Source organism: Pristiophorus japonicus, chromosome 18 (assembly GCF_044704955.1).
Source record: "Pristiophorus japonicus isolate sPriJap1 chromosome 18, sPriJap1.hap1, whole genome shotgun sequence".
Taxonomy (NCBI): Eukaryota; Metazoa; Chordata; class Chondrichthyes; family Pristiophoridae; genus Pristiophorus; species Pristiophorus japonicus.
In genome coordinates this window covers 109,833,311-109,854,904 of record NC_091994.1, presented here as the reverse complement: position 1 = coordinate 109,854,904, position 21,594 = coordinate 109,833,311, and the positions used below count along the sequence as shown (strand labels likewise).

General features: G+C 42.6%; 1 protein-coding gene across 3 annotated transcripts in view; it reads right to left on the bottom strand.

The window, feature by feature from the left end:
* ube4b (ubiquitination factor E4B, UFD2 homolog (S. cerevisiae)) overlaps window positions 1-21,594 on the bottom strand; it is a 97,933-nt gene that overhangs the window by 61,870 nt on the left and 14,469 nt on the right. For 2 of the 3 annotated variants that reach the window (XM_070860537.1, XM_070860538.1), the window contains exons 2-7: window positions 19,080-19,260; window positions 8,024-8,159; window positions 6,645-6,732; window positions 5,609-5,753; window positions 4,802-5,030; window positions 2,288-2,707 (exon numbers count right to left, since the gene is read on the bottom strand). In XM_070860537.1, the coding sequence (XP_070716638.1) occupies window positions 2,288-2,707; window positions 4,802-5,030; window positions 5,609-5,753; window positions 6,645-6,732; window positions 8,024-8,159; window positions 19,080-19,260 (1,199 nt within the window). The remainder of the gene's footprint in view (window positions 1-2,287; window positions 2,708-4,801; window positions 5,031-5,608; window positions 5,754-6,644; window positions 6,733-8,023; window positions 8,160-19,079; window positions 19,261-21,594) is intronic. The other variant, XM_070860539.1, reaches the window with a different exon arrangement.

Here is a 21,594-nt window from a genome sequence, read left to right as displayed (position 1 = left end):
TGTCTGTTCACCTTTCCTGTTCCAAGCTTGCATCCACGGCCTCTGCTACAGTGCTTGCTGTTATGCCAAGTGATCTATTGCGGTTCAGTTTAACAATAATGCTTAAAATCTTAAACTTTGACAAGGTCTCCCGAGTCTCATTTCTCCAGCGTAAACATTCCCAGCTTCTTTAGCCTTTCCTAACTCATGTGCCTAATCCTGCATACCAGTTTAGCTGCCTCCCTCTATAGCCAGGATGTCCTCACTGTGGTATAGAACTGCCTGTGACCATCCATCCATCCATGGAATAAAAGGGACAGTGGCAGCATGGATACAAAAGTGGCTAAGTGACAGGAAGCAGAGAGTAGTGGTGAACGGTTGTTTTTCGGACTGGAGGAGTGGTGTTCCCCCAGGGGTCAGTACTAGGACCACTGCTTTTCTTGATATATATTAATGACTTGGACTTGGGTGTACAGGGCACCATTTCAAAATTTGCAGATGACACCAAACTTGGAAGTATAGTGAACAGTGAGGAGGATAATGATGGACTTCAAGACAGATAGACAGGCTAGTGAAATGGGCAGACACATGGCATATGAAATTTCACGCAGAAAAGCGTGAAGTGATACATTTTGGTAGGAAGAATGAGAAGAGGCAATATAAACTAAAGGATACAATTCTAAAGGGGGCGCAGGAAGAGAGACAGACCTGGGGGGGGTGTGTTCCAGGGATGAGTGACTTCAGTTACGTGGATAGACTGGAGAAGTTGGGGCTGTTCGCCTTAGAGCAGAGAAGGTCGAGAGGAAATTTGATAATGTTCAAAATCAGGAGATCTAGACAGAGTAGATAGAGAGAAACTGTTCCCATTGGCAGAAGGGTTGAGAATTAGAGGACTCAGATTTAAGGTGATTGGCAGAAGAACCAAAAGACGACACAAGGAAAAACTTTTTTTTTTATATATAAACACGAGTGGTTAGGATTGGGAATGCACAGCCTGAGAGAGTGGTGGAGGCGGATTCAATTGTGGCTTTCTAAAAGTAATTAGCTAAGTACTGAAATAAAAAAAACTTGCAAGGCTACAGGGAAAGGGCGGGGGAGTGGGACTAGCTGAAGTACTCTTGCAGATAGCTGGTACGGCTCGACGGGCTGAATGGCTGAGTGTGCTATAACAATTCTATGATTCCACCCATAAAGCCATGACAATCCCCTCTTATTAATCCCTATTTTATCAGGTTAAGTCATTATTTCCTACTTCAGCATGCTGCTCTCATGTTCTACCTACTACAGTGGTTCGGCTTATTTTTATAACCCTTTAACGCTCTCAGCCTTACATAATTTCTAGCACTCTGAATAGCTCCTTAACCGTCCCCGGAAATTCCTCCCCCGACTGGGAAGGTAGCCCACAGAGCTTCCTCAGTGAACAGTGATACCAGAGTCATTTCGGATATCTACCATTGTTTGGCCATTTGATACTGTGTCATGCTCGAGATCCTACTGTTTCCCAACCACCAGTTTGCCATGAATATATATTTACAAAAGCCTTTCATACGGTGCTTTGTATTCCCCACAATCTTCATGCAACGAGTTTTTTTAACCTCCTTAACCTGGTCATGTTCATCCATCCCCTGGTTTATCTGCAGCTTTACACTAGAGCACTTCCCAGCCCCCCCACCGCTCATTACTTCACTTGCTGTCAGTTTCTGTTTTCCTCTTCATTACTTCTTTTGCAATGGAACATGGTTACTTTGTACTCTCTAATATATTCCTAAAAGTAGCCTATTTATCTTGTGTACATTTGAATATCTTCAGTATGGATAGTGTAAGAAACAAAATGTTTTAATGGGTAGGTTTCTTAAGTGGTTGCAAAATTATTCAATCCTGCCATTGGCATAAGCTACCTTCTGTGGAATACGCTGAATAATTTCCCTTCCTCCACTTGTACTTCCCAGGCTTATTACACTCTCGAAATGCAATAATCCAGTGGTCTACCTAAAAGGTAGCAAATCTCACGCACTAAGGGAATTTAAATTGGAATAAGTCAAGACTCGGACCCTCTAAATAAGAGGCCAACAATGTCAAAACAATTCAAAATCTATTCCATTTTTTTTAAATTCTCATGCTAAAACAAAAAAACAATGTGTGTTGAAAACATAACCGAAGGTGTACTTGTGAATTTCTGTAATGGTAACTCAAATTTTAAAAACACAAATGCTGTATAAAATTTAGAATAAATGTTCCAATATCAAAATATTTAAAAGAGCTCATGATTGCAATGTTTAATAACTTGATATATTGTAATAGACAATACCTAGCAGGTAGCTGGTTCAGTGGAGAGGTGCGGGGAGCTGCTGTAGGAAGAGAAGTGACTGGAAATAATGGTGGACCCATTACAGTGGGTCGTTGTCTTGGAGAACTCATTTGGATTGATGAAGGGCTACTGGCCATTGTTCGTGGGCTGGAAGACACAGGTGTGATTGGCAACGGACTGCTAACATTTCTTAGCCTGGGAGAGGTGGAGAACAAGGGTGGGTAGCTCATGGTCAACGATGGTTGTCCTGAAGAACTAGCCTGAGTCGAGGATGGACTGGTGGCCATTGTGCGTTGGCATGGAGAACTGGGCGTCAGTGAAACAGGGCTTGTAAACTTAGGCTGCTGGTTTTCACTGCCAGCAATCATGGAGGGGTGGCTTGCTGCAAAGGATCGAGAACTTGGGCTGGCTCCATACAGACTAGAACATCGAGATAGAGAGAAATTAGAAAGCAGGAAAGGAGAAAAATGAAACAGCATGTAAAAGAACAGGGTTGTAACGCTAGAATTGTAGACCTGCATTTATGCTTTCACATACGTTAGCATTTGCATACACAGTGGCAGCGTGCAATCCCAATTAGTTTTGTAAATTATGACTATATAAATTAAGTAATGCTTACAAATAGCCAGGAAATCACAAAACAACCAAATTTTGAGGAGTCATGAAGAGCTTAGTCACATTAAATGGCACAGCAGGTTACACTTCAGTTCTACATTATTACTGGAACACAAACAATGGTGTAATAGATTTTACCATCACAGCCATTAACATAAATTGTTCGTTTTTCACCCCCTCCCTACTTTAATGATTAAAGCATATAACTAACGGCCGTCAAGATTTTCCAGATAATTTATTATATTAAAGTGCAGCAGTGACATTAAAAAACACATTAATTTCCATGGAAATTAATCAAACCCATTCTAGGCTACAGGAATTCTTGCCCAGATCATCAGAAGCAGCAAATGGTTCATAGCATATCACTCCCTCAAGTACTTTCTTCTTTTAAGGCAAAAATTAATTAGGTGCTGTCCTGAACTTGGAAGGTCAAGAAATTGAATGGCATAAAGAATTTATTCAAAGATGCTTAAAATTTACAGAAAACTACAAAAACATGAAGTTTTCATAACTAATGTCTATGGAATACATTAACTGGGAAAACATTTTGCTTTGCATTAGCCTCTGCAATCATTCTACCTTGGGTGAGTACACCTTGGGTCAAAATGGAGAAAGTAACTCATCAACTCTAGTTCAATGAGACCCATTAAACTGGTATGTGTACAAATTCCATTTACAATGGTGATTTATACTGAATTTATGGGTTTTTAAACAAATCGCTAGCAAAATTATTTGTAGTCTGTGCCAGCACTAGATTTTACTCAGTCTTATTACAAGCCTCCCTTCTACTGCCACGAGTCTTAGTTCTTCGTTATAGGCTCCTTTCCTCAGTGTGTGCCGCATTACTCGAGAAGACACACTATCCTGAGCCCAGCAGGTGTCACAAGAGCTAGCGAACCAGCTGTCCAAACTGCTGTAGACAAAACATGCGAGAAAGCAAATCTCTTCCTCCCTTTCACTCCCAAACAGAATAGAAGCTATTTTTAGAAATAGCAAATTCTGGAAAATAAAGCACTCGTGACATGGTCAATATGCCTCTCTCACTTACTATCCAGTGGTTTACTCATCACTCCCAGCATCATCTAAAATATATCTGCCCCCACATATACTTGCTAGACAATTACCTGTAGCAATTCCGAAATCCGAGCCGTCTGCTATGTGAAACACGTTTAGATTTAAAACTAGTCAATGCGCACACTTATTTTGTACACATTAGATAAGTAATTCTTGCCAATTATTGGAGTCAACTGGTGCATATTGCATCTGTATTCTTGCAGCAAATCAGGGATAGCAATACTTGAGCATATTCCTACACACTCCAAAAAGGATTAAAAAAATCTCAGAGCTGAACATTGTGATAAATGAACCAGAAATGCACCCATACATGGGAAGTGACAATAAGGAGAAGTCCAGCAGTGAGCCGATACACATTTTTCAATAGAGAGCAATTGACCACACCTGCATCTTTAGCTATTAGAAAAAAGGTAGAATAATTACAAGCGGAGATCAGTCAAAGAATTGGAGGACAAAATGTTAAACACAAGAGAAGGACCAAAGGCAGTATCTCTGGAATTAAACATAGAAATAAAAAAACAGATACATCAGGAAAGATTGTAATAGAAACACAAGCCTTCTTCAAGCAAAGACACCCCAATAATATGGTTTCAAAATATGAAAATGTTCCATTTTGTGACCAGTCATCTTTAGAAGACTGGTAGAGAGCAAGTTTAGCATTAACTTGTGACTGGCCAGTTCATTCCCCCCATGTTTTCGTTGTCAGCAGGTATTTTCATTCAAATTACAAAAATACCACTTCACATTTCAAGCCCTCAACTATTCGTACTTGTTGAGCAAACATTTAAACAGAGCAGAAAACGTCCGGACTCTTATTGCACTTACCTCGATAAAGAACTGGCACCAAAGGAACCCGGGCTACAAAACATAGGGCTTGTTCCATGACTTGACGGAGGGTTAAGGGGCAAGTTCCTGTCAGGTGACCTTGCAGCTGCTGCAATAGGCTGAGAGGTGGCAGTCAAACTGGCAAACGGGTTGTCTTCTGGCATTTGCGTGGACAGCAGCAAAACCTCCATTAGAATCTGGCCAATCAAGTCTTTCCAGTCTGAGAAAACTAATCAAGCAAAAAAATACTTCAACAGGCAATACTCAATTTGATTTCTAAACACAACTATACAGAGCTGGTGTACAGTAGGCATGTTTTCACACCTAATTTGGTTGTTTCACTAATACATGCCTCTCATCATAGATTTACGGTTACTGTTGCTTAATCCTTCTGGGCATGCTGAAGACACCGTTTCCCTGCTACAACTATACACTGCAATTAAATTTTATTTATTAGCCAGCTGGAGATCCATTTACAGGTCAGTGTTTACTCTGAACTCTGGATACCCATTCACACCAACCTAATCAGCACATGGACTTGGGGGAAACTTATTCTGTTATACTTGTGTGAATAGCAAAAACTGCCCCAATAAGCTGAACGTTCACAGCATTAGGAAAAACAGAACTCATAGATGCAGAGAATTAGAATGTGACAAACAGAAACCAAACATTACAAAAAAGAGGTAGAAGGAGAGTTAAATCTAAATACAAAGTGTGCGACTTTCCAAATCTTGCTTGAAGATTGCCCTTGGCTGAAAGTTTGGTGACAGGTAATTCCAGAACACCATTATTGTCATTAGTTCTCACCTTCTTTTGCATTCTGTTTAAACTCCGTAGCCAGGCCAGGTAAGAAAATCACGTCCCTATCCCGTTCCTTCCAGGAGACCCGGAAGATTTTACATACAAGCGAAAGTGCTTGCTCTTCTGACACATCTAACCCCAAAGAGGGCTCCTGAAAACACAAGCAGTGGTCATTGATTGACTGGTGCGGATACCAGAGCTCCACAATAGCAGGGCTGCACATGGAAAGGTGGAGTAAGGAGGTCATTGGGTAGAGATGAGGAGCAAGAACCCCATCAACATTTGTCCTCCTTACTCCAGGAACACTGATGTTAATTGTAACTCCCCCTCGCCCACCCCAACCAGGTACCAATGAACCGGTTAACAAGGAGCTTTAGGGTCTATCAAGCTCAACATCACGCTAAGCATTGCATTTATCCAATCTATCCAGAGAGCCATCAGAGCAACTAATATTTTGGAGTTTGATCAAAAATGTAAAATCAATCTGATGAACTAGCAGTTTAAATTTTTCCATCAGTACTTCATTATCAAAGCACATGCTTTACATCTCAAGTCTTGTTACGTGCTTTTATTAGGCATAAATTAATATTTCCATATAAATTCCTGGTATAAAAAGTGCATATATTCAATTTCAAAAGTGCCTACCTCAATATACCAAACAGTGCTGATCTTAAACACAAAAGCAAGTGCTCTATCTCTCTCCCACCCCCAAACAACATGAACCGCTTTCATGTGATGTTTCGCTCAGCAGGCCAGCTAAGATTCCATTAAATGCTCCACAAACAGCTGGAACTCAACAGTATGACCTTAGGTTTAAACTGGAGTGTCTTAACTACAGTACAGAGCAGCTATTCATTGACAATCTTCAACACCTCAAAAATAATTTGTCACTTTTCCCCAGACCCTATTCAAATTTCAGACTGGAGACATGAAAAGTAGGATTGGAGATCACAGCTTTGTGTCACATCAGCATTTGGCCATTAATGGAGGCCAACTGTGTAAAATTACTCAGAAAAACCTACACAAGTATGAGTGGTTGTACCTTGTCAGTCAGACTCCTTTTCTCTCTGCGATCACCCTCGTCCACTTCCATATTTTCAATTCCTGAGTCTACGTCCACTTGTGACATGCTGTTTAAAAGGAGGAACATGTTGCTTAATCCACACAGTAAATAAGTATTAACCTGCTTCAAGTTTGTTTTAAAAAAAAAATCAACATTTGAATGAAAGGCAGCAACATAGTCCGAGCCAATTTTTGGGGGTTAAACAAGGAAGAAACTTGAAACATACCTAGGTACTATATTTTTGTAAGATGAAACAAATAATTGAAATAATAAAATTATGAGGGGCCGAGATAGAGTGAATAGGAAGGAACTATTTCCCTTAGCAGAGGGGGTCAATAACCAGGGAGCATAGATTTAAAGTCATTGGTAGAAGATTAAGTGGGGATTTGAGGGGAAATTTCTTCACCCAGAGGGTGGTGGAGGTTTGGAACTCACTGCCTGAAAGGACGGTAAAGGCAGAAACCCTCACCGCATTCAAAACGCTTGCAGCTGCACCTGAAGTGCTGTAACCTATACAGGGTTACGGACCAAGTGAGCTGGAAAGTGGGATTAGGCTGGGTAGCTTGTCGGCTGGCACGGACGCGATGGACTGAATGGCCTCCTTCTGTGCTGTAAATTTCTATGATTCTATGAAACAGCCATTACTGGCTCTTCAGGAGTTAGTAAGAGACCACTAAACATTTTAGTGTTAAATATAGAAGTGTGCGTTGGTTTTACTGTATCACTGGTTTATATTGGGTAAACATAACAGCACTGCAGTTCATCACTATCCGAAGCTTAATATTGTGTTTTGAAAAAAATACCTATCCTAATGCAATAAATATCTTTTAGCATTTATGGTTATTAGAGTTTTTCCAATTTCGTACAAATTCCAGATCGGTTTTCTCTTCTTCGTTTTAGTAATTTAGCAGATCCATTGCTGATGTGATACTAATGCTATTAAGGCGCTCCAACCACTGCAACAGCCATTTGTTCCAATATTACTGCATTCGCTTATTCAAATTCTTATATTATCTCAAATCAAATCAAATCAGGAATTGATGTTGCTGTCTATGTTTATCATTTTATAGTAAGCTTGAGTGCTCTAATTAGCTCAAGATCCTCTATTCTAACAAACACATTCAAACAAGCCGCATAAGACATCAATAATTAGCCCGTTGTTTATCTGGAATTATAAATTTATTCTTGAAATAAAAATCCACAGAAAACCATTTTGGTTTCTTAAGAATGCAGGCTTTAATCTGCCCAATCCTCCTGTTCAATCATTGCTTCTTTTTTTAAAAAAATTGTCTGATTACTGCACAGAAGAGTTACACACAAATATGAAGGTTGTCCATACACAGTTGTAGGTTAATTACCTTTTCTCACAGGACACGCTATCGATATCCATACTCTGAGATCGGGAGAGACTCTGAGACTGGTTTTCAAGGCTATTTGATGGGGAACTGCTGAGCGAGCTCACCCCTTCGCTGCTCTGGCTTCTGTGTGCAACACCTGAGAAAATAGATGACATTCAGTAACACAAAATTAATTAACTTTGGGAGAGGGAAGCAAAGGATTTTAAGCTTTTTAAAAAATAATAAAAAAACTCCCCACAGTCTAGTGTTTCTTTTTGCCTGCTATTGGGAGACCAGAATACCAACAGTGCTCCACTGAGACATGATATGACACGCATTTGTATGGAGGTGGGATAGGAAGCGTACCCCATCTTTCCTTTAGGGCAAAATTTCATTATGAAATATTCATCCTGTGGCAGAGTTGACCATTTACATTTTATTTAAACGGCAAATGTTAATTTAACTGCTTCTTATAACACGACAACTAGTTTGACAAACTGCCCAAACTCTAGTGTTTGAAAACAGGACATCAGTGCAGACCAGATAAAACAATGTCTAGATTTCTCCATCTTTGACCTGCTGTCCTTTAACTAGACTACATTTGCCCTACCCAGATAAACTGCTAGAGCATTGAGAGAAATAGTCTCAGGGCAGAAACCACAGTACAGCAGGACCTGGGGGTACGTGTGCATGAAACACAAAAGGATAGTATGCAGATACAGCAAGTGATCAGGAAGGCCAATGGAATCTTGGCCTTTTTTGCAAAGGGGATGGAGTATAAAAACAGGGAAGTCTTGTTACAGCTGTACAGGGTATTGGTGAGGCCACACTTGGAATACTGCATGCAGTTTTGGTTTCCATATTTACGAAAGGATATACTTGCTGTGGAGGCAGTTCAGAGAAGGTTCACAAGGTTGATTCCGGGGATGAGGGGGTTGACTTATGAGGAAAGGTTGAGTAGGTTGGGCCTCTACTCATTGGAATTCAGAAGAATGGAGAGGTGATCTTATAGAAATGTATAAGATTATGAGGAGGCTTGACACGGTGGATGCAGAGAGGATGTTTCCACTGGTGGGGGAGACTAGAACTAGAGGTCATGATCTTAGAATAAGGGGCCGCCCATTTAAAACTGAGATGAGGAGGAATTTCTTCTCCGAGGGTTGTGAATCTGTGGAATTCACTGCATCAGAGAGCTGTGGAAGCTGGGACATTAAATAAATTTAAAGACAGAAATAGACAGTTTCTTAAATGGTAAAGGGAAAAGAGGTTATGGGGAGCGGGCAGGAAAGTGGAGCGGAGTCCATGATCAGATCAGCCATGATCTTATTGAATGGTGGAGCAGGCTCGAGGGGGCCTTATGGCCTATTCCTGCTTCTATTTCTTACGTTCTTATGTAATATTTCCCAACATAGGAACTGTAAGAAAATCCTCAACATCATTCAGAGAGCCCATAAAGCCCAGCCTCTGATGATTTCTCTCAATGGGTGAAAGAGACAGTGATAACATACACCAGTTTGTTGGTCCTCAAACTCTGGCACTGGATTCTCGGGGCATTTCAATGAGAATTTTTTTTTTTTAGTAGCTGCACCTCTAAACAATGTAGTTGAAGACTTGCAGGTGGCTTCAGATGGTGGCTTGGGGTCAGATTCCCTCTCTTCAATCTTCAGGTGACCAAACTGTTCCGTTCCATGGTTTAGAATTCCTAGATATGCAACAGAAGGGCCTTCTTTTAGCCCATTGGCAAGGTCCAGGACTAAATTATGAGGGACTGGTGGGGAGGAAGGAGAGGAGAGGAGATGAATGTAGGGAGGGGCCGAGTGGGCACTGAGCACCTCGGAAGGAGTCGGTCTCAGGGCAGGCACACCTCGACCAAAAATCCTTCACGACAATCTGGAGTAAGCTTGATGCGCAGCAATGCACTTGGATGTCCAGACATCAAGATGGCGAACATGTCACAAGTTGCCCTACGTGGGTCCTTCCATCATGCTAAAGGCAAACATCCATTGTTTAGCTGATGAGAAAATGGAGGTTTAGTACAACAGCTGCTTCAATGTACTACCTGGAGGCTGGATATGGACGGCTTCTGCGAATAGAGTGCATAGAGATTTTGAAGGTTTGAACCCCTGGTGTGCGTCCATGGTGTGCTCAAGAGGCTGGTGGCAGTGCATTCACAGATTTGGAGAGTTGTGGTACCCACCGTGTGGTTCTTGTATCTGCTGTCCGAGGGCAATCAGTTTTCTAATGGCCAACTAGTGACTGCCCTCCCTGGATGGAATGGAGTGCGAGGGAGGTTGGCTTTAAAATGAGATGCCTGGTAATGGAATATTAGACCAGAATCAATTCTTTGGGGTAGATTCAGTAATGCAATGCCAGAATCAGGTGGACCTGAAGTGCTCTCGTTCACAATGGATGGTTGACCAGCCAACCCTGGCCCATTAATGGGGCCTGGAGTTGGGATTTTAAATATAGTTACTTCCAGATGAGCTGGCCAGCCTAACAAGTAGCATAGTTCTAGAAACATAGAAACATAGAAAATAGGTGCAGGAGTAGGCCATTCGGCCCTTCGAGCCTGCACCGCCATTCAATGAGTTCATGGCTGAACATGCAACTTCAGTACCCCATTCCTGCTTTCTCGCAATACCCCTTGATCCCCCTAGTAGTAAGGACTTCATCTAACTCCTTCTTGAATATATTTAGTGAATTGGCCTCAACAACTTTCTGTGGAAGAGAATTCCACAGGTTCACCACTCTCTGGGTGAAGAAGTTTCTCCTCATCTCGGTCCTAAATGGCTTACCCCTTATCCTCAGACTGTGACCCCTGGTTCTGGACTTCCCCAACATTGGGAACATTCTTCCTGCATCTAACCTGTCTAAACCCGTCAGAATTTTAAATGTTTCTATGAGGTCCCCTCATTCTTCTGAACTCCAGTGAATACAAGCCCAGTTGATCCAGTCTTTCTTGATAGGTCAGTCCTGCCATCCCGGGAATCAGTCTGGTGTCCCTTCGCTGCACTCCCTCAATAGCAAGAATGTCCTTCCTCAGGTTAGGAGACCAAAACTGTACACAATACTCCAGGTGTGGCCTCACCAAGGCCCTGTACAACTGTAGCAACACCTCCCTGCCCCTGTACTCAAATCCCCTCGCTATGAAGGCCAACATGCCATTTGCTTTCTTAACCGCCTGCTGTACCTGTATGCCAACCTTCAATGACTGATGTACCATGACACCCAGGTCTCATTGCACCTTCCCTTTTCCTAATCTGTCACCATTCAGATAATAGTCTGTCTCTCTGTTTTTACCACCAAAGTGGATAACCTCACATTTATCCACATTATACTTCATCTGCCATGCATTTGCCCACTCACCTAACCTATCCAAGTCACTCTGCAGCCTCATAGCATCCTCCTCGCAGCTCACACTGCCACCCAACTTAGTGTCATCCGCAAATTTGGAGATACTACATTTAATCCCCTGGTCTAAATCATTAATGTACAATGTAAACAGCTGGGGCCCCAGCACAGAACCTTGCAGTACCCCACTAGTCACTGCCTGCCATTCTGAAAAGTACCCATTTACTCCTACTCTTTGCTTCCTGTCTGACAACCAGTTCTCAATCCACGTCAGCACACTACCCCCAATCCCATGTGCTTTAACTTTGCACATTAATCCTAGCTGGATAAGCAGCAGGAAGGAACCTTACTCATGCTCTGTGCTGGTAAGCTGCAGAGTTTTGTACCACTGCAAACATTGGGGTGCCCTCAGCCTCGATCCCTGCCAACCTAAAGTCTCTGAATTTTGGCATGTAGGGGTGACATGCACGCCCCATCAGGCAAACAGAAACAATCTATGTGGATTTCTCAGGAGTTTGATTTCAGGACTTTCCACCCTGGGTCTAGTTCACTCATAGCTACGAACTGATTATCTGAGTAGGGCAAATGCAGTCCAGCCAAAGGGCAGGCAGTCAGAGACGGAAAAACTTGGTCATTTCTGCACATGCTAACTAAAAGCATCTTAATTCCCCACCCCAGCCAGTTTGCGCCAGGTCCAACCAGAGCAGTTGGAATCCCAGCTTCAAAGCACCTCACTCACTGATGACCTTTTCTCCCTCCAACGAACTTGGGTTTGTCCGAACCCGACTGCCCCTGCTGTGTCTCAGTCCCACTTGTTGTGTTGTCAGGCTGTTCCTTCTGATGGCAAAGTCAGGCACTCAGGCCAGCCAGCAAGTGCACTATGAATTGGGAACAACAGCACTGATGACACACATACACACACCCATTAAAACAAATCTAAATCTGTCTATCCCTTCTGCAGATAGTGTACTCTTTGTTCGCCATGTACTGAACCCAACATACTTAATTTTCAGAAGGAAGGTTCTGCAAAGTTTCCCCCGGCTCCTCAAAAGATAATAAAGCAATATTTTTGAATACTTAATCTTGCACACCATGCTGGTTGATCTCCGGTGGCAGTGTCTCAAATATCAAACATGCAATATACACAAACAATCCTCGAGCTGTTTTGACGGCACTACAGATACACTCCTTGCTCAGTTTCGGAAATGGTACAGGAATATGGGCGTCGCTAGCAAGGCCAATATTCATTGCCATCCATAGTTGCCCTAAGGAGGTGGTGAGCCTTCTGACAGCAGCCAAGAGTCAATCACTGTGTGGGACTGGAGTCACATAGTCCAGCTGAGACAAGGACGGTAGGTTTCCTCCCCTAAAAAGGACAATAGTGAACCAGTTGGGTTTTGATAATGACAGCTTCGTGGAAACACTTCCGGTTTTTTTTACATTTCCAGATTTTCACCAAAAGAAAATTTATAAACTGAATTCATATTCTCAAACTGCCAATTAAACTCTCATTCTCTAGATTTCGCACTCAATAACAACCACACAGTATGAAGGCACAAGCGAGAGTTATAATGAATGAGTGGGCTCATCCAAGTGATCAATGCCACAAGTGGATTATAAATATCTTAATGGAAGTGCATAATGTATCTAGTATTTATAGCACAAGTTAAACATTAATTTGATAAAGAGTTTAGTAAAAAGTTAATGATGGAGTTTTACATTTTAATGAAGAATTGTACTTTTTTTAAAAAACTTTGCGAACATTAATCCTGTTGCTGTATAATGCAGGTTCAAAATCTTTCTGCTTTGAGCATTTCTTGCTAGCAAGTTTTCAAAAGGAAAAAGGCACTTCCAGGATTGGTTGGGATGATGTCACCTCCATGAAGAGTTTAAAGGGAAGGGCAGCACACCCAGCATCAGGAGACGATTCTCAGCCCCGGGTTCTAGATTTCAGATCTATAGCTCAATCCCCCAGCAACTTTGTAATATCAATAGAATAATTACCATACAATTCAGATAGCAGCACATTAAAGGATTATTCATTATGCAATTGCTCAACTTTTGCCAGATTTTGACAACACAAAAAGTAATCCAATACATCTTATAGCTCAAATTTAGTAAGGGAATTTCCATATTGTAAACATGGTGAAGATACACAAGTCCTGTAAGCCAATGTATTTATAACACGTATTCTATCGGTCATCTCAGTTTAAATGAAAACATTTTTGAGCTATTACCATGATTTAATTGGATTTACAAAGAAAACTTTCTGCCAAATTTAAGATACAGAAAATAAATTAAAGTTTTAAAAATTAATTATTCTATTACTAGGATAAAGGAGTAAAGTAATAGTTTGTATAAATGTGTGGTATTAAGATTTGAATTAACCACAACAGTCAGATATTTAAAAAGCTCTAGAATCCCAAAAGACTCCAAAACTCAACTCATTTAGGGCAGCAAAGTGACAAGAAATTCTAGCTACCCAATCAACCAAATGCATCAATTCCAGAAGTCCCAGATATGTCAGACTCAGCACGGGTGCATTTGACGTGCACCGAACAGTTGCTAAAAGTTACAATGGATACTCTCCAGAGTCTCTGATGAAGACAAGTCCAACAAATTGCCAGAAATCAATGTTGTCACTGGGATTTTAGCAAAATGAAACAAGAGGGCATATAATATGTTGTCCATTTGAACTGTGAAAGCAGTACAATTATTAAAGCCTTTGTCCTGTCATACCTGCTCACCCATCACCCCTGTGCTCGCTGACCTACATTGGCTCCCAGTTAAGCAACACTTCAATTTCAAAATTCTCATCCTTATTTTCAAATCCTTCCATGCCCTCGCCCCTCCCTATCTCTCTAATCTCCTCCAGCCCCACAACCCTCCCGCCTCGAGATATCTGCGGTCATCTAATTCTGCTCTCCTGAGCATCCCCGATTATAAACAGTTCAACCATCGGTGGCCGAGCCTTCTGTTGCCTGGGCCCCAAGCTCTGCTCTCCGTCTCCCTATCCTCCTTCAAGACGCTCCTTAAAACATACCTCTTTGACCAAGCTTTTGGCCACCTGCCCTAATTTCTACTTGTGCAGCTGTGTCAAATTTTTAATTGCATAACACTGCTGTGAAGCGCCTTGGGACGTTTCACTATGTTAAAGGCACTTTATAAATACAAGTTGTTGTTGTTGTGCTGTATAATACTTCAATAAAGGACGAATGGTGACTGACCTGTCGCAGACTGTGGCAGTGGTGGAAACAATTGAAGGTGATAAATTAAAAGTAATGCACAAGCATACTGGTGTCAGTACACCAAGTGACAACACAGCCCAGGATCAGATAGGCTGTTTCCAAAATATTACTGAAGCCGAATGAAACTTGAAACCCCGCTGGACACTTTAGTATTTGTCCAGCTACATATTTCTTGGTGTCAGTTTGATTCAATGAGAGTACTGTTGCCGTGGATTCAGAAGGTTATGGGTTCAAGGCCCACTCTAGGAATTCAGTGCATCATGTAGGCTGGCACATCAGTGCAGTACTGAAGGAAGTGCTGCATTGTTGGAGGTACTGCTTTTCACATGAGGCGTTAAAATGATGTCGACCCACATGCCCACTGGGTAGACATCAAAGGTTTCATGGCATTACTGAAAGAACAAAAAGTTTTCTTTATGTCCCAGCCAACATTCATCCTTCAACCAACATGACCAAAAGAGATTAATTGATCATTTATCTCATTGCTGTTTGTGTGATCTTGCTGTATGTGTGATCGGCTGCCACATTTGCTACACTTCAAAAGTAATTAATTGGCTGCGAAGCACTTTGGGATATCCTACAAATGTGAAAGGATCGATATAAATGCAAGTTTGCGTTTTCTTCAATTGAAGATATTTTGTGACAAAGTGCGCAGGAAAACTGGATCCGGAAAGTAAGCTGTTGGAGGAAGGGCGGAGGGGAAACTGAAGTTAAGAGATTTTTTAAAACGTACAGGATACAGCAAGGACCGGTGGTTTTAAAACAGAATGTTCCAAGTATTTGATACAAATGCATATACTAGAACCTCGGAGCAATATCTACACTATACAGTTCCTTCAGTGAGCAGTAAAAGGATACAAAGTCTTCAGTATCCATCTGGTCAAAGGCTACTTTCTATTTTATTACACATTGGATTTATTCAAAAATTCCCAGACAGTGGATTTACACTTAAAAAAAATATATATATATGGTAAAACTGGAGACTTTACCCACACGTGTTGTCCCAAGTTACTCTGCAGCAATGTTCCCCTTAATTTTTTTTTAAAAAACTGGTCTCAACAGGCTGCGTGGCTCATTCAAAATGTTGCACATGTACAAAATCCCTCATTTAAAAGCTGGTATGTAGCCTGTGGGGGACCTCCAGACAGCTGCACAGCTCAGCAGGAACGTTGCTCTGGAGCGAACCAAATTCTCGCTCTAGCTCGTTAGTGCTCTCCTACATGTACCACAACGTTTCCCTGCAATTAATGTGAGCTCACATGCAACGAATCACCAGACTGATTCCTGCGATGGGGGGGGGGGGGGGGGGGGGGATTGTCCTATGAGGACAGATTGGGTAGACTAGGCCATATTCTCTAGCATTTAGAATAATGAGAGGTGATCTCATTCAAACATACAAAATTCTTACAGGGTTTGACAGGGTAGATGCAGGGAGGATGTTTCCCCTGGGCTGGGGAGTCTAGGACCAGGGGCCACAGTCCCAGAATAAGGGTCGGTCATTTAGGACTGAGAAGAGGAGGAACTTCTTCACTCAGAGGGTGGTGAATCTTTGGGATTCTCTACCCCAGAGGGCTGTGGAGGCTCAGTGGTTGAGTATATTCAAGACGGAGATCGATAGATTTTTGGATATTAAGGGAATCAAGGGATATGGGGATAGTGCAGGAAAGTGGAGTTGAGGTAGAAGATCAGCCATGATCTCATTGAATGGCGGAGCAGGCTCGAGGGACCGAATGGCCGACTCCTGCTCCTAATTCTTGTGTTCTTATACTCCTGCTCTGGGGGGGGGGGGGGGGGGCGGGAAGAGAGAATCTCTGGTTAACTGACTGTGCTGTTTTATTACAAGTTTTGTGCAAAACAGTTCTGGACATGTGTAGTGTAACACAGGAGTCACCTCAGTGAATACACTGTAGCCAAGAGGTGCAAGACTACCTGCAGGAAAGAATCATGCACTGTTTAAGCTTCACACTTGGGAGGCGAGAAGACATGGATAAGGGTATCAGCAGCAGGTGCAGACAATACTGAAGAGGAAACGGGTGATCGCTGTGGTGGTGGTTCGGATATAGAAATTGAAGTTCTATTCTGGGTCCAATAGGACACCGAGGATACACAACCATTCAGAATCGTTAGAATCGAGGCTTAAGGGGTGTAGTTTTTGGCACGAGGGGAACAGAAGGTCTTTGAGTTGAAGGAAATTCTCACTCATCCAGGACTAGATATCACCCAAGCAATCAGACAGCAGAAACTGTTAATGAGAGACAGTCCCACATTTAAATAAAACACTGACAATTCCCATTCCAAAAAGATGATTCATTACTGGAGATCCGTATCAAATATTAAAAATTTGATTTAAAACTGTTCAAAATATAGTGGAGAGATTTAGCCACAATTCACAGCACAGAAGAAACTTCAATTCGAAAACCTGTGCAACACCCATCCCCTGGTGCTGAGGATCTCAGTTTCTCTAAAACAGGGCACCTAAAGGCACCAAAGCAATTAGTCAAGACAACAGTATCAGCTATTTCATAAACCAAGATTGTCCCAAATCAAGCTGGGGCATTTTGCCAAACCTAAATTAGATAGAATGGAAAAGCAATCTTGGGCAGTTTACTCTCCCAATGTTGTTTCTGTTCAAGGAATAAACAGAGGCCCAACCAGTCCCCATCCACCACCACTCTCCTCTGCCTGACGGAACTTATTCTCACTGAACAACTTATCATTTGACTCCACTCACTTACTCCTAATAAAAGGTGTTGTTATGGGAACCCATAGGGGTCCTAGCTCTGCCTGCCTTTTCGTGGGGTGAGAGAGACATTCTAGTACCACTCAGGTCCCCTCCCTCAACTCTTTTTCGGGTACATTGATGACTGTCAGTGCAGTTTCCTGCTCTTGTCCCGAACTGAAAAATATCAACTTTGCTTCCAATTTCCATCTTCGCTCGCCTTCACATGGTCCATCTTCAATTCTTCCCTTCCTCAACTTCAGTGTCTCCATTTCTGGGAATAGGCTATTGACCAGTATCCACCATAGGCTCACCGACTCCCACAGCTACCTTAACTACATTTCCTCCCACTCCACTTCCTGGAAGGACTCTATCCCATTCTCCCAGTTTCTCCATCTCATCTGTTCAGACGATGCCACCTTCCATACCAGCCCTTCTGACTGGTCTTCCTTTTTCCTCAAGCGGTGATTCCCCTCCACCGTGGTTGACAGGGCCCTCGACCGTGTCCGTCCCATTTCCCGCACATCTGCTCTCACCCATTCCCCTCCCTACCTGGACCACAATCGGGTTCCCCTGGTCCTCACCTTCCACCTCACCAGCCTGCACATTCAACGGATGCCTTTTTTGCCACCTCCAGCGCGAGCGTACCACCAACCAAACCTTTCCTCCCCTCTCAGCATTCTGAATTCTGAAGGGATCACTCCCTCCGCAACACCCTGGTCCACTCCTCTATCACCCCATCATGCAAGCGCATGAGATGCAACACCTACCCCAAGAGCAAAAAGTAAATGAATTAAAATAGTTAAACATGTAAATTATGGACACCCAAGGGGCTGGCATCAGCTGTCTTTTTTTTTTGCACGTGTTCTTTTCAAAAGTGGTCATTGTATGTACTGACAGCAGCTTCGGAGGGATTTAAACCCGGTTACTGGCAAGGACAGCAGCTGGAGGGGGAATTCAACCCCCAATACTGACAGGGACAGCGGCTGCAGGGGGGGCGGGGGAATTCAACCCTCGGGGATCAGTATGGACAAAGAGGAATCCAGTAACAATCCATCGGTCATCACAATCTTCAGACTCATACGGTATGCACAATACTTGAAGCTTTTAAAGTGTGATATCAGGCCAGTGTCCTGTATTTTAAGCTGCAAGAGGGCTGGGTACATTTATTCGGAATTTGTGAGTGTCCGTGGTTCCAGAGTGCCTCTTATATATTTTACAATGCAAGTTATTCGGGACCTTTAAAAGTGCTCATTTTTTGGGCGTTTCTGTTTCTATAGGTTTCACTGTATGAAACTAAATTATTTTAATGAGAGGAGAAAGAATGAAAGAAGGGGTGACACAAAGTACAGAAATCGCCAGAAAGCAGGAATGATATTTATAAAAGCGTCTGATGTGAAGGAAACCCCTCCTGCCTATGTATAATTTCAATTACTTTTCCTTCATCTATTTTTTTTTTAAAAACTCCCCAGGTTCCCCTTCAAACGCACAGAAACAAATAGTAAATATTTGCAGACACATCTCCTGGATCAACAGGTAGGAAAAGCTTACAATTTGACCACAAGCAAAATTTATTCTTGACCATTTCAGTAAGCCTTCTGCATAAAGCAGCAAGGTTTGAAAGAAACCTCGAAGTAAAGAAAAAGGTTAATCACTTTGGATTTTTAAAAAAAACATCCCAAGACAAGATCCTGCAAGCAAAATGTGAGACTGCTACAAGTTTAGTTCCACCAGTTGCAGCTATCGCACTCTCCCATACCTGTTGCTCCAATCGGAGATGTGGCAGGAGTCATGCTCTGTACACTTAGGCCCATATTTTGAGATATGCCTGCCGGCACTCCAGAGACTCCTGGTGGGTTTTCTCGCTGTGGCGAGGTAAGCGGGGTGGTGGGTTGTGAAGTCAGGCCACCAGCGAGTCGTGCAAGGCGTCTTCTACGAATCTGCATTCAAAAGGGGAGAAAATATTACTGCTCAACGCGACACCAGTGCATTCGCCAGCTTTGAAATACTACAGAGCTTGCTGAATGTTCTGCGCAGTTGCCAAAACAGGTTATAGACACAGATACAGCACACACGCTAGAAAGGTTCCCAAGTACTCAACTGCATATTATTTTTTTGATAAACCTGCAGTAATGATGCCTTGGACAATAAATCCTGCCCTCCCATGAACATCATGCAAAGGTAATCAACATTCACACTACAACAACTTGTTTTTATATAACGCCTTTAACCTGGTAAAACATCCTTAAGCACCTCACAGTAGCGTTATCAAACAAAATGTGACACACAAGGAGATATTAGGATATGTGACCAACAGCTTGGCCAGAGGTAGGTTTTAAGGAGCATCTTAAAAGGAGAGAAGGGTGGAGAAGCGGAGAGGTTTAGGCAGCTGAAGGCACAGCCGGCAATGGTGGAGCGATTAAAATCAGGGATGCACAAGAGGCCAGAATTAGATGAGCGCAGAGATCTCAGGAGGTTGTGGAGCTGGACGTGGTTCCAGAGATAGGGAGGGGCGAGGCCATGGAGAGATTTGAAAACAAGGATCAGAATTATAAAATGAAGTGGTTGCCAGACCGGAAGCCAATGTAGGGCAGTGCGCATAGGGTTGATGGGGGAACGGGACTTGGTGTGAGTTAGGTTACAGGCAGCAGAGTTTGGGATGAGCTCAAGTTTATGGAGGGTGAAAGGTAGGAGACCGGCCAGAAGTGCATGGGAATAGTTGAGTCTGAAGGTAGCAAAGCCATGGATGAGGGTTTCAGCAGCAGATGAGCTGAAGCAGGAGTGGAGACAGGCGATGTTACAGAGGTGGAAGTTGGTGGTCCTCGTGATGGAGGGGATTATGGGGTCGGAAACTCGGCTCGAGATCAAATAGGGCGTACTGTAGCAAACGGTTTGGTTCAGCGTTAGACAGTGGCCAGGAAGAGGGAAGGAGTCAGTGGCTAGGGAACGGAGTTTGCGGTAGGGACTGAAGACAATGGTTTCGGTCTTCTCAATATTTAGCAGTTATGGTCTGCACAAGAGCAGAATAAAAAAGTTCAAAGTTAATACACAGTATAAATAGCAATTTCAAGGCTTTAATTTAATCTCAGCATGGAAGTGATGTTATACAATACAAGCTATGCCCTTCTCGTTAAGATTATTGCCGTGTAAAATTGCTTTCTTGTGTCTAATTTCAAAGAGGCAGTATTTGATTTCTTGATCTACACTGGCCAAACAAACTTATTCTATCAGTACATCTCTACTCTGACATCACGAATGCAACTATCACCTCATCTGTACTCCAATTCCTATTGGTTACAATAGAAAATGGCACTCTTCTAAAAATGTCTCTCCACGAGCTGTTTTGTATGTTTGCATCCCCAAGTCTGAGAAACAAAGCAACATTTTCTTCAAAAAATGTAAAAAGATAAATTATTGCTTCTCATTAAACAAATGAAGCCCTTTAACATGTGGGCGGCTACTGTCTGGATAGTGTAAGTTTTACAGTATGGGATCTTGCAGCAATGGTTTAGAAAAGTTTAAAAGTGATCAAAATATTACACAGATCCTTCCATTTCAACATTGTGAGGTAATGCATTTGGGGCGGTCCAACAAGGCAAGAGAACACACATTAAATGGTCGGACACTGAAAAGTGTCGAGGAACAGAGGGACCTTGGAGTGCAGGTCCACAGATCCCTGAAGGTAGCAGGCCAGGTAGATAAAGTGGTCAAGGCAGCATATGGAATATTTGCCTTTATAAGTCGAGGCATGGAATACAAGAGCAAGGAGGTTATGTTTGAACTGTCTAAAACACTGGTTCGGCCGCAGCTGGAATACTCCGTGCAGTTCCGGTCACCACATTACAGGAAAGATGTGATTGCACTGGAAAGTGTGCAGAGGAGATTTACCAGAATGTTGCCTGGACTGGAGAATTTTGGCTATGAGGAAAGATTGGAGATGCTGGGTCTGTTTTCTTCGGAACAGAGGAGGCTGAGGGGAGACCTTAGTGAGGTGTAACACAATTATGAGGGGCCTGGAACAAGTGGCTAGGAAGGACTTGTTTCCCTTAGCAGAGGAGGCAACAACCAGGAGGCATAGATTTAAAATAATTAGGGGGAGGTTTAGAGGAGATACGAGGGAAAATGTCTTCACCCAGAGGGTGGTGGGGGTCTGGAACTCACTGCCTGAAAGGGTGGTAGAGGCAGAAACCCTCACCACATTTAAAAAAGATACTTGGATGTGCACTTAAAGTGCCATAATCTACAGAGCTCCGGACCAAGAGCTGGAAATTGGG